A 13,194-nucleotide genomic window follows, 5' to 3' on the forward strand; every position below is an offset into this window, starting at 1 on the left:
ATTTTGTTATAATTGAATATATACTTTTCAGTTTTAAAATTAAAGTGAGAGATAGATATATATGATCAATTGTGTTTTATTTGTGGTTTGTTTCACTTTCTTCTTATTGGTCTATTTTTCTATAAAATGTTTTTTTTGAAATTATGTTTTCAACTAAACCAAAAATAAAACACATTTAGTTATATATATTAAACTGACAATTTAATATAAACCTAAAGAAAAAATTATTTTAATCAAGCCATAAATAAGAAAAAATTTGATCATCTATATTTATATTCAATTAAAACACAATTAATTATATACATTTAACTCACACTTTAATATAAAAACTGAAATAATATAAATTTGCATTCACTATATTTTTGTACTCAATTTTAGTCAACACTCAATAAATTAGAATTAACTCCTACAATTTTTTCTTCTAAATTGTAACTCTCATCACTTCTCATCTTATAAATACTCATTTTCTCATTCTTTCATTCCCTCCTCCTCTTCCACTTTATCTCAAATCTTCTATAATTGAGTTTGTTTTGTTTTCTGTTTTCTTTGTTGGTTGTTTGTTGTTGTATGAGTTGAAAAACAAAATTAATTTGCATTGTAAAAGTTTAATCTAAATTTTAATTTTAGTACTAGATGATATATATTTACATTGTTTTATATGATACTATTTGGGATTGTTCTTCCAAATATCTTGAGAGTAGGAACAACTGAAAAATAAATGCTCCAATGTTTCCTCATCTTGATTGCACCTCTTGCATATAGGAGAAATGCTAATACCCCATCTTTTTAACTCAGTAGTTGTAGCAAGAGCATTGTAAAGTATTCGCCAGAGAAAATGCTTAAGCTTAAGAGCCACTTTCATCTTATAATTAATTTCTCTCTCTCACATTCTCTTTCACTACATTCATGTATCTTAAATATTTTTCTATTTTTGTGTTGTTATATGGATTGAAAATCAATAAAAGTATCTTTCTAAGAATTTGATCTAAGTTTATTTTAGAAAGTATGATATATATCAAACATAGTTTCAATTTTTATTTCTAATGCCTTATTATACATATGTTTTCATACTTATGAGTATGAACGAAGAAAGTATTATATAACACATATGTAAAATAAAAGTTTTGATTGTTATATAAATAAAAGTTTCAATTTAAACCTTTAACAAATAACTTCTTCTATTTTTTGAAAATCTCAAATAATATTTTGTAATTCATTTCAACATATGTATAATTATATTTAGTTTGTGATCCAATAAATTATTATAATATTTAATTTATTTAAAATTTGAGGTCTAACTGTTTAAAAAGAAACAAAAAGTACTTGGCTTTAAAAAATTGGTCTTTATTTTTTTTTAAATCATATAGTTCATAAAAGTTAAATTTTGTTTAATTCATTCATCAGTTGAACAAGGTTTTTTCTAACTTTTCACCACGTTACGACATTTGGGGCTTTTTGTTGATGACACGTGTTATCCTTTATTTTTAATTAATTATTTTCATTTTTATTTCTTACTAAACATTTATGTCAATCTTATTTCCAAATAATCATATAATTAGGTAACAATTAAAATAAAACTATTATGAGTAAAATTATTAAGAGAATTTTTGAGAAATACCCCTTTTGGTGTATCCCTTTTTAAAAATACCCTCTTTATCTATCCATTTTCAAAAATACCCCTATTTAAATATTAAAAATTATAAAGTTTTATATAGTTTATAAGGTACTTATATATAATCACTACTACTGGGAGATTCGATACAAATATTTTAAAATGTTTTAATTAGTTTTAAATCGTTTTTATAAGTTTTATAAGGTTTTTATAAGGTTTTTATAAGGTTTTTATAATTTATTTTTACGCTATTTATGAAAGGTATATAAAGTTTTATACACATATAAAGATAATTTGTGTATATATTTACAAGCTTACACATATATTTACAAGCTTACACATATATTTGGATAAATTTCAACATTTTTATTGGTTTTTTTGATAAAATTTAAAAGGGGGGTATTTTTAAAAAGAGGTATATGAAAAGGGGTATTTTTGAAATTCCCCCAATTATTAATTGGGATCCAAAATTCATTTGTGTAAAGCAAAAGATATAACTAAAGTTATTTTCCTATAAATATAACTTGACATCTACTTCTGAATCCAATTTTTAATACCTAAAGTTCTTTTGCCAAAAAAAACAGATTATTGTATAATAAAATTTCATATTGCATATATATATATATATATATGATTTACAATCACATAATTAAAACATCTATTTTACATAACTTTTTACATTTTATTTAAATCCTATTACATTTTTATTACATTTTATGAATTAATGAACTTCACTAAAATCCTATTAAATTATAATATTTAATATGGTATGAGTTATACACTAATATCATATCCAATCTACACTCTACACTAATATCATATTTAATCATTTGTTCTAAATAATAGTCTTTCTTTTCATAACAATATAAATATCTAACTCAAGTTAGATTTTCCTAGAGAGACCGAACATAAATTCGATTACTTAAGAGCATTTCATGATTGTTGTCATGTACATATAATAGACAGATATATTCGTTCATCTTCTTTGTTAATGTTGATGTAAACATGTGATGCCTTTTTAATATAAATTCATTTCTTTAGCTTTTATAGTTATGTCAATCTTTATGTTTGTTCTTAAATCGTTTCAATATTAATTTTATTCTTGAACAAATTCTACATAAAATAATTTTTAATATATAAAAAAGGATCTCATCTACGTATATGTGAGCTTCTTTTCTAATCAATTAGAAATTTTTTTCAAATAATCTTCATATGTTGATTTGGCTTTTGCTTTATCTTTTTAGTGTTTACATAATTATAGATCAAAAGCTCTTATATCTCAGGTGAAATATTTTCTAAATTGAAATTTTTTTTCTAAGTAAGGTCTAAGAAAATCATATATCTTAGGTGAAATATGAGTTTTGTTTACTTTTAATATTAACGATGTACACACAAAATATTAACATCAATTTACAATTGCCTACTATATTATGTATGTGCTAATTTGTATCACTTTGTTTTGATCTCATTCGGTTTCATATTTTTCAAATATATATTTTATTTACTTTTATTGTTTATAATGTACACAAATATGTTTTATATTAACAGTTACGTATAAACTACATATCTTTCAATTTCTAATTCAAATTAATATTTCATATATAACTCACGCATCGCGTGGGCAACTTTCTAGTATATAATATCCCTCAAAAATTCAATTGTTTTTTTGACTTAAAACGATAAAAAATGCAAAAGAGATTTTGTCTTCTATCATAAACATGGACATGCAGGTAAAAAGCAACCGAAAGGGTGAGTTAACAAAATTAAGAATATTTCAACGCGTGTGCGAAGTCCTACGTACTTACACTAATAGTTTTGACTCTTGACATGGTCTCTTTCTAGAAACTAATTAATGATCAAGAAACGTAAACAAGAATGTAATCATATATGGCCATATGGGGTACTCGAACTGAGCTATGTTTTCTAGGCAGAGCCATTTCTAGAATCATAAGGACAGGAGACGATTTTAATTAATGGGTTTGTGATATACTAAAAGGTAAACAGTACATGCTAATGTCATTATAAATGAATAAGACTAACGAATTATTTAGGTTTGTTATTTAGGTTTGTTATCTATGCATTATTATCAATGGATTTAATTAACCTATTCGGAAGAAATTTTAGGTTATTATCTATGGATTCGTTTGGGTTACATGATGTAGTCGCAAGTTAACTTCAATATAATATAATTATGGTTGCACAACGACCAAAAATTATATTAGGTTTAAGCGTTTGTCAAAATACAAATCTCCACATTGTGTTGGTTAATTTAGGGTTTTATATGCTTTAAAGTTGGTTAATGAACAAAATGATTTTTTTTTTTTTTTTTATGGTTCAGAAGATTTGAGAAAGAAATTTTTAAAAATGCACGAAACTGGCGGTTAAAATGGTGTTTCATCAATTTATTGTAAGTTTTAAACTTTTAATCAGTGTTTTCGTTAATAATCTCCCTTTATACAAAAGAAACGGATTCTACTTTAGAAGTGGATGGCTATATAAGAGTTTACATTTGGACTTTTAACAAACGTGATTATATAAATAACCTTTTAATTATAGAGATTATTAAATCATTTAAACTTACAATATTCAAATTCTTGACACCAGGAAATACAGAATAAAGAATACAAACATAATCTTTTCCCTCTCAATTTTATTTCACCCATTCAATATTACAAAATCAAGAGTTATTAATCTTCCTGCAATTCTTCCTGATCTCACCACTCGAACCTGTCAAGGGAGAGATGTTTCCCATCTTAACCATCGATTCTGCGAACTGCTCAAAGAACTCTTCTTGATCCTCTGCATACTTCTTAACAAGCTCTCTCGATTGTTCATTGCTAGAGAACAAGACTTCGTCGGAATTCAACAGTCCCATGTTCTCGATCAAGTTCTTGAAGTAGCTGTTATCAAACCTCCCGGCACTGTTGATGTCAAGCTCCGACAGGTTCTGATCCCCACCGGACTTAGGGCACCTTTGGCGCAAGTTTGCAGCGTAGGATTGCTCTAAGGTTGTGTCGGGACTTCCGTTTCCAGATTGGTTGTAAAGTCTTTGTCTGAAACTAGTGCATCTTGAGAATCCAATGGTATGGCTCCCTGAATAAAATTTGGGTAAGGTTATGATAAAACTGTCTTTGAAGGTTTAACGTTAGCTTCAAATGCAAGTAAAGTAATATTATGGCTTGTGTGTGAAGTAAGCTTACCGGAGAGAGCAACAACGTCAGTGAGGTCAAGACCTTGATTGTTAAATCTCGATACAATTGTGTTGAAAGTGTTGTTAGGTGCAGGGATGTTGTTGTTTGATCCACTCAAACTTGCAATTGTCGAGTCTCTTCTTCCTAAAGGAACTATCCAGCTTGGTCCACCAGTCTACACACAAACCAAACCATACTAAATCAGATCTTGAGAATTTTGAATAAGCAATAGAGACAGAGGCTGAAAAAGAAAATGACTTACAAGAACAGAGGAGTCTCTAGCAGCTAGAGTTAAGGCGTCAGCACAAGAAACAGTGTTAGGGCATTCACTCTCCAATGCAGCTTTGATCTCGTCAACAACTTCATAGCCGCGAGCTGATCTGCTGTTAGGGTTTGAGTTCTTCTCAGTAACAATACTCCCACTGGTGTCTAAAAGCAACGATCCATCACAACCCTACACAGTTTCAATCAAACAGTTTAAGTATAAAGATGATTCTCAACATTAGTAGCTAACTTGTTAAGAAAGTTACTTCAAAAAAAAAAGACTCATGCAGTACCTGAACGAAACAATCGTGGAAATGGAGCCTCATGAGAGAAGCAGCCATACGAGTCTCCCTTGCAACAGCTTTGGCTACAACTGACTTCACGATCTCCTCGGCTCTAGGGCAGGAGCTGCGGTAGAAACCTGGGAAAAGATTTCCTCTCTCACCACCACCATAGTTATCCTCGTCGTCGCAGATGCAGAGAGTAAGAGCGTAAGTGAGATAAAGAAGAACGAGAAAGCTTCCGATTCTTGCCACTGTCAAGTTCTTGCTAAAGCTAGATATATCAAGAAAGAAGAAAGGAGATAGATGACTTTGTGATGGTAAGAGATATTGAAGAGGAGAAGAAGTATCGAATATTAGATTGTGGGCTTCCAACCTAAAACCAATTGGCAATGAGTGGAGAGGCCCATATCTTATATATACCACTTAAGATCCTACTCAACTTCCAATGTGGGATATTGTTATCCCTAATACGCCCCCTCGAGATGATGGTTCTTTTGCCATAAATCTCGGTATGTTCGGGCATTAATCGGTGGACCAACTATTGGACCAGACCGATTGTGGATTGGGTTGAGTTTGTGCGGACCGGGCTCTGATACCATATTAGATTGTGGGCTTCCAACTTAAAACCAATTGGCAATGAGTGGAGAGGCCCATATATCTTATATACTAGTCAGGATCCTACTCAACTTCCAATGTGGGATATTGTATCCCTAATACGCCCCCTCGAGATGATGCCTCTTCTGGCCATAGATCTCGGTATGTTCGGGGATGAATCGGTGGGCCAACTATGGGCCAAACCAATTGTAGATTGGGTTGAGTATGTGCGGATCGGGGTCTGATACCATATTAGATTGTGGGATTCCAACCTAAAATCAATTGGCCATGAGTGGAGAGGCCCATATCTTATATATACCACTTAAGATCCTACTCAACTTCCAATGTGTGATATTGTTATCCCTAATATCGAAAGTATATATAGACGAGAGAGTTCGTGGATTCTGGCGTCATGAGAGGAAAAAGCAAACGCAGTAGAGTTGGTACCTTGATTGGAGTCAATTCATTCAGATAAATAAAAAATTTAAATGACAATATGTATATTGAAATAAATGGTTTGAATTCAAAGAGACTATACAAAATCTTGGGTTTGGTATCCAAATGTCCCAAACTTGCATGAGTTGTTTGACTATTTCACCTCCATTTTGGTTATTTTAATAGTTTAATTTGTTTTTGTTATTAAGGTTTTTATAAAGTGAACACTACATTTAATGTTGATAGAACCAAAATTGAACCAAAATAAAACCAAAAGTTAAAAGTGATGATTAATTAATAGGTTAACATATGAACTAGTATAGATATAATTATGGTGATTGGGTCACAATTAGCACTCGGCAAATCTTTAAGGCGCTTTTTAGTTATTGACACTTAACATTTAAACCTAGCTATTTAGCCAAATACAATGTCTTGTATAGTTTTACTTGGTCGTGGTTAAGTAATAGTCTAGCAAATATGGTGATTATTACTGATTATTTACTTGGTCGTGGTTGAATGAAATATATTAATATAATTATTTATAAATGGTGATCCGGTCACAACTCACAAGGTACGCAGCAAATCTTAAACGCGTTTTTAAAAATTATTGACACTTAACTATTAAAAAACATGCATTGTATAGTTACTTGGTCGTGGTTATGTTTGTGAAGATTTCACAAGTCATCTTTTGTGTGATAAAAAAATAACTAAAAAGGGATAGAGTAGGAACAGTTTCTAACTGCTCTATTGAAAAAAATGCGAAAACTCAAAAATTTCATTTGTTTGTTGACTTATAAAGAATAAAATATGCAAAAGAGGTTTTGTCTTCTATCATATAGAACATGGATATGCAGGTAAAAAGCAAATCATATAAAGAAAAAAAACTACGAACACTTCAACGCGTGTGCGAGTCCTACTTGCACTAATAGTTTTGACTCTTGACATGGTCTCTTTTCTAGAAACTAATCGATGATCAAGAAACTATAACACCAAAAAATAGAATGTCACAGAGTATATGAGACGAGTTTAATTAATGGGGTTTATGATATTCAAAAGATAAACAGTAGTAGTATATATGATAATGTTGTTATTATTCACTTCAAATTACAACGGAGTATAACAACAATTTTTATAGATGAAAAATACTAACAAACTAACTATTTAGGTTTGTTATCTATGCATTATTATCTCAATGGATTAATCTCTTTCAGAGAATTTTCAGGTTATAATCTATGGATTCGTTTGGTTGTTGTAATTGCAAGTTAAGTTTAAATATAAAGTAATTATGGTTGCACAACAAACAAAACTAATTTAGGCTTGAAGCATTTGTAAAAAAAAAAGATCTTTGATTTGTGTGGTCGATAATTTAGGTATTGATATCAACAAATTTGATTGAGCAATCTTCTTAAAACAAGACGGGGTTTTGAATTTTGAGCCCATTACTTCAAGAAATGTAAAATTTGAAGGCTAGTTAAATATTTTATGACCTATTTCTTGATGGGCAATAATAACAACATTATCATACACTCATGAAAAATGTTGGAAAGTTTTTGTATCTACTATCTACATTTGAAATAAGCATGAACTCTCTTGATGGGTACCTTAATTAATAGTATCACTTTATTGATTAAGTTTCTATATTTTTCATAACACAATGGCTCACCATGTGTGACTCACGTTCTATGAGTAGAGGACACAATTCAGAGATTTGAAATTTAGTGGTGCTTTTAGAAAGTAAAAAAAATGGTTTTGGTTTAGTTGTTTCACTTGAGTGAAGACTGAAGAGTTGTCCTATTGGTCTAGGCTAATGATCGATTTCCCTCAACCGTGAAATTATTAGATATTTCCATTTAGTTTTCATCCGATTTTTTTAGATTTTAAGGGGACTACGGCTTAAGGCCCGAACCTCTGGTAAAAAAGAAAAAAATAAAAAAGAGTAAAAAAAGGAAACTAACAAACTAACGAAGTATTATCAGTTGAAATTGGAGAAATGATGGATCAGAGACTGATTTGTTTACAGTTAAAAAAAGCCGACCAGAAATAACTAAATGGGCCAAACTTTGAATTAACAAAAGAACACTGATTAGGCTTAGTATAATATGGGCTAAACCAATAATTAAGACAATATACTTGGACTTATTTTGCCTAGCTAAAAGTCCCATTAAAGTCCAAAACCGTAATTAAGACAAAGACACACACTTAAGTCTAATTTTTCTTTTCCTTTCTTTTAAATGTAAATTCTTAGATTCATATTGGCTTTCTCACGAGGGTAAAACTATTTCAGCCAACAAAATGAGTACATATATTAGACTTTAATTTAGTTCAATTGCAATAGAAGCATTAGCTTAAGGGTTTTAAACATCGCCTTTGCTACTAGGTAATTACAACCACGTACAAGCATATCATTATGAAAAGAAAAAAAGTTAAAAACTTAAAATTGATTAAAGGACTCCATTGCTTACATCTTGTACGACCGACGTTGTCTATTCCAATTAGTCTGCATGGTTTTCTATTCTAACTTGAATGCTTAATTAGTCTATCTTCCAAAATACACCACATTATATAAACGTTCTTAGTGAAAATATATTTGACAATACACCACTTTCTGAGTTTGAAAACCATATTTATATACAGTTTTGCTGACTCAAATTAAAATCCTTGCTGATACAACCATAATACAAACATAATGAACAAACGAAACGTGAAAACATAATATACTTGCATACCATATAGTTTTGGTAAATAAAACATAAAGAGTATTCAAAACATGGAGCATCAATATACATATAGCTCTCTTTCTAATAAAGGCATATATATATATATATATATAGCCTCTCGAAATTTACATGTCGTCGTATTTTCATCTCGACTAAACAGTAGATTAAGTCATGAACTAATCTGTCTTTGGCCTGGCGTAGAACACATGCAATCCGTTAATTAATTACCATTGATTAACAACTTCTCTGATCAGTCGCATGATTGTTTGTTTACGTGTAATGAATGAATAGGATGAAACATACGAGATGCTCATGTATCACATGTGTGTACGCACCAAGTCCAAACACACACACACACATATTACACATATATATAGTATAGTCATCATCATACCTAATTATTGTCTCGTGACATATACGAAAAAACAATAGCCGATCGTTAGTGATGAGATCGCTCTTTTGTATTATATTTATTGTAAAGTAAACAAATCGAAAGAAACAGCCAATTATTATTTTCAACAAGTGTGTAGCTTCTTCACAATATACAAGAAGAATAAGACAGCCAATAGTGATTTTTATTTTTATTTTTTGATGATGATGTTTTATTTTATATATTTCGTTTTCATACTTATGTCTTTGACATACATAAAGTTAAGATTGAAATCGTAAAGACACAAACACAAGAACAACTTTTCAAATTTATAATAGGATTCCAAAAAAAAAAAAAAGGAGAAAAGATTAAAGATAAACATATGCCTTATTATTCACTCATAATAATACAAGTGTACAATGTATGAAAATCCAAAAAAACAAAAAAAAAAAGTTATTAAAGTAAATTGACGTTAAATGTTTTCTTGGCCACATATGTAATAAATACAAGAAAATCTTTAAGATATACAATCATGTTCTTTTTATAAATGTTTTCGTTCGTACAATAAACTTTAACACTGCCATCACATTAAAAAAATATATAAAAAAAAAATCATTGATCATTTTGATTTTTGAATATCTGTCCTTTTATATAAATGATATTTTTCTTAAAAATTTCATTGATTGTTATGAATTTCTGTCCTTTTATAAAACAAAAATGTTTGACCAAAGAAGTTTTTAATTAGATTTTCTGATACACCAAAGATTTGCTCATATATGTTTACCTTTAACTTGCAAATATAAAAATCAAACCTAAGACATCAAATTTCAGGAACAATATAGTTGGATTTCTTGCAAATAAACTCTTCATATTGCCAAGTTGTGTGAACTCTACATTCGCTTTCCAAAAAATACAAACCAATCATAAGTAAATACGTAATAAAACATTAATACATATTTTCTAAAAATTTTACCATCACACATGCTCATTTTTAATAATTCTAAGAGAATATATGAATTTCTCGTTGTAAGAACTTCAATTTAATATATTATCTAATAAAATTATTTAAAATGTCGATAGCGACGACGACTTCACATAATTAACTTTTATTTTTTGAAATTTTCATTTATTGAATAGATTGATAAAATTACAAAAATGACTACTTGAAAGTTTATTTGCAGCAAAACTATATATATATATATATATATATATATATATATATATGTGTGTGTGTGTTATGGTTCTTAGGAGTGTTGTGGTCAGATAGATTAAAGTTTTTAAGTTTCTAGAAGTTGGTTGGGATTCTTTGTTGTATATGTTTCAGTTTAATATCTAAGAAACTTTACAAAAAGAATATACATGGAAGAATGGAAATCAACTGATACATTTGTGTTACTGTTTTTATAGTAAATCGGCAAAGTAAAATTTCTATAGTAGATCGGCAAAGTAAAATACATCACTGTCCTTAGTTGTTTTACGTTTCTTTATCTTTTTCTAAATTTTCTCATATTTGTTATTTATTTGTATTTGTTATTAATGTTATATAATATTACTTAACACATTATTATTATTGTTTCCGTTATAATTATAAATATTCATTATTTTAAAATATTATCAAGTTTATCATATAATCAAAAGAGAAATTATGCATAAATATGCTTTTCTCATAAGTATGTATAACTATGATAACTGATTTAGCATGATATATATACATTTAACAAATAATTTATAAATTTATCACGATATTATATTAGTTAACATATTATGGAATATGCCATATTTTGTATGGAATATGAATAGGAAATTTGTACAAAAATGTCATTTATAAAAGTAAAAAAATTACATGAAACCCCAAAATCATTATTTAAATAACATATTACTTACAATCGCATTTCAAAATGAACTTAAACCATCAATCCAAAAAAATCTCTCAAAAATGTGTTTGTCTTTCTTATTAAACTTACCAATCCAAATAGGTGCTTTTCTCTAAATACAACCACTAGTATGTTTTATAATCATACACAATTTTTGGACCTATATTAAATACTATATTTTTTTGTTAAGCTATATTAAATACTATAATCAAACCATATCATGAGAAACAATTGGAATAATTAAGGTGAAGACAAAATCATGATAACATAAACATAATCAAATTATATAATTATAACAAAACACACACCAATACATGACAAAGTACAACTCAATTATATATATGCCCCGAATATATATAAAAGTTTATATTTATCCCTTCCAACCAATCAAAGATGCATGTAGTATAATTACATCATCACACCAACCCAAAAACACCAAAAAAGCTAAACTTCAAAAATAAAAAACAAAAAAGGGGAGGGGCAATAATAATGATAATGATAATACTAATTATTTAATTAATTTGTTTGGTAATCAATACATATTGATATCATTAGCCATAATGGGATGGTTAGAGTAAACCGAACCACCCCAATGATTAACACCACTCATCATATCATCGTAATATCCGTCAATCCCAACCGTACGATCATCGAAACCACAGCCGTCGATCTGGTCACCACCACCAAATCCTGCACCGTTGGATTGAACAAGATCGACGATCTCGTTCAACGACTCGAGTCTGGTGCTAAGCTCCGTCATCTGAGCGGTGAGAACAGAGTTCTCGGCTTGGATCTTCATGTAAAGCTGAGATGTCACGGTGAGGCTGTTCAAGATCTGACGGTTGTCGTTCGAAAGCTGATTGATCTGAGCCGTTAGATCATCAACGTGTTTTTGTTTACGCATCCTCGATCTACGAGCAGATTCACGGTTCGAGAGCATTCTTTTACGTTTTCTCTCGTCGACGGTGACGACGGAGTCTGATGACGGGTTGTTATTACCGCCGTCGGAAGAGCTAGAGCTCCGGTAAGTACTGCTTGATGACGCCATTGATTCAAACAATTACAAAGAAACGAAAAATTAAAAAAAGGACAGATTTTTTTTATGTTTTATCTTATAAGGTTTTGTCTGAAAATTAATTGAATAGTTTTTTTTTAAGGGATTGATTCAGATTAGGAGTTTGTAACAATTCATGAAACGTTGTAGAACCAGTAGAGGAAGACGACGGAGAAAGATTGAACGAGATGGGTTCTACGGCGGAGAGCAGATTTAACCGTGAGCCCAGAGAGCAAGATTTCGCAGAGAACGGGAGTCATCAGTTTCCGATCATCAAAAGACTCTGTTTTTACGGTGGTCTGAATTATATGTTTTTGTGTGTTATGATGATGATAACAGAACAAGAGGAGAAGAAACAAAGAAACAGAGGAGGGTTTGGTTTTTAGGCTTATTGAAGAGAAGATGAAACAGAGAGGAAGAGATAAATAAAGATTATTGTGAAGAAGAAGATAAGGGAAGAGAAGATGAGTGAAGGGGAAAGAGGTTTTTGATGAAGGCTGTGTTGTGGATTATATAGAAATCAAGAATCTCTCATCCCAACCCACTTGGTGTATTATTTTTTAGGAAAATAATGGATGGTGGAAAGCTGTAATACGCGCCCATTGTTTTATCATTTTTATTAAAAATGATTTATATTTATTTATTTATTTATAATATGTAGGTCAGTAGGTGGGTGTAGTTTGCTTTATTTTTATTTTTTCTTGGTAATGATAATTTAGTTTTTTGGTAAAGACTGTGTATTTGTGCAATGTTGTGATTAAATGATAGGGTAAAGGTGGGTAAAAGTTGACCAGATATC

At 29.7% G+C, this 13,194-nt stretch overlaps 3 protein-coding genes across 3 annotated transcripts; 1 reads left to right on the forward strand and 2 right to left on the reverse strand.

The window, feature by feature from the left end:
• Positions 1–4,201: 4,201 nt before the first annotated feature.
• On the reverse strand, positions 4,202–5,702 carry LOC17892804 (peroxidase 15; the record flags this gene model as incomplete). Its single annotated transcript, XM_006296611.2, has 4 exons — positions 4,202–4,705; positions 4,813–4,978; positions 5,066–5,257; positions 5,361–5,702. Coding segments are annotated over 4 exons (1,116 nt in total), but the record flags the coding sequence as incomplete, so codon positions are not given.
• A 322-nt stretch (positions 5,703–6,024) lies between these two features.
• Positions 6,025–6,190, forward strand: LOC111831738. The gene has a single exon (XM_023787018.1). The coding sequence runs from the start codon at positions 6,044–6,046 to the stop codon at positions 6,188–6,190; it is 147 nt and encodes a 48-aa protein (XP_023642786.1). The 5' UTR covers positions 6,025–6,043.
• Positions 6,191–11,601: 5,411 nt separating this feature from the next.
• On the reverse strand, positions 11,602–12,985 carry LOC17891385 (bZIP transcription factor 2). Its single transcript, XM_006299087.2, has one exon. The coding sequence runs from the start codon at positions 12,387–12,389 to the stop codon at positions 11,874–11,876; it is 516 nt and encodes a 171-aa protein (XP_006299149.1). The 5' UTR covers positions 12,390–12,985; the 3' UTR covers positions 11,602–11,873.
• Positions 12,986–13,194: the final 209 nt, after the last annotated feature.

The sequence above is a fragment of the Capsella rubella genome, unplaced genomic scaffold, assembly GCF_000375325.1.
Source record: "Capsella rubella cultivar Monte Gargano unplaced genomic scaffold, Caprub1_0 scaffold_3, whole genome shotgun sequence".
Lineage (NCBI taxonomy): Eukaryota > Viridiplantae > Streptophyta > Magnoliopsida > Brassicales > Brassicaceae > Capsella > Capsella rubella.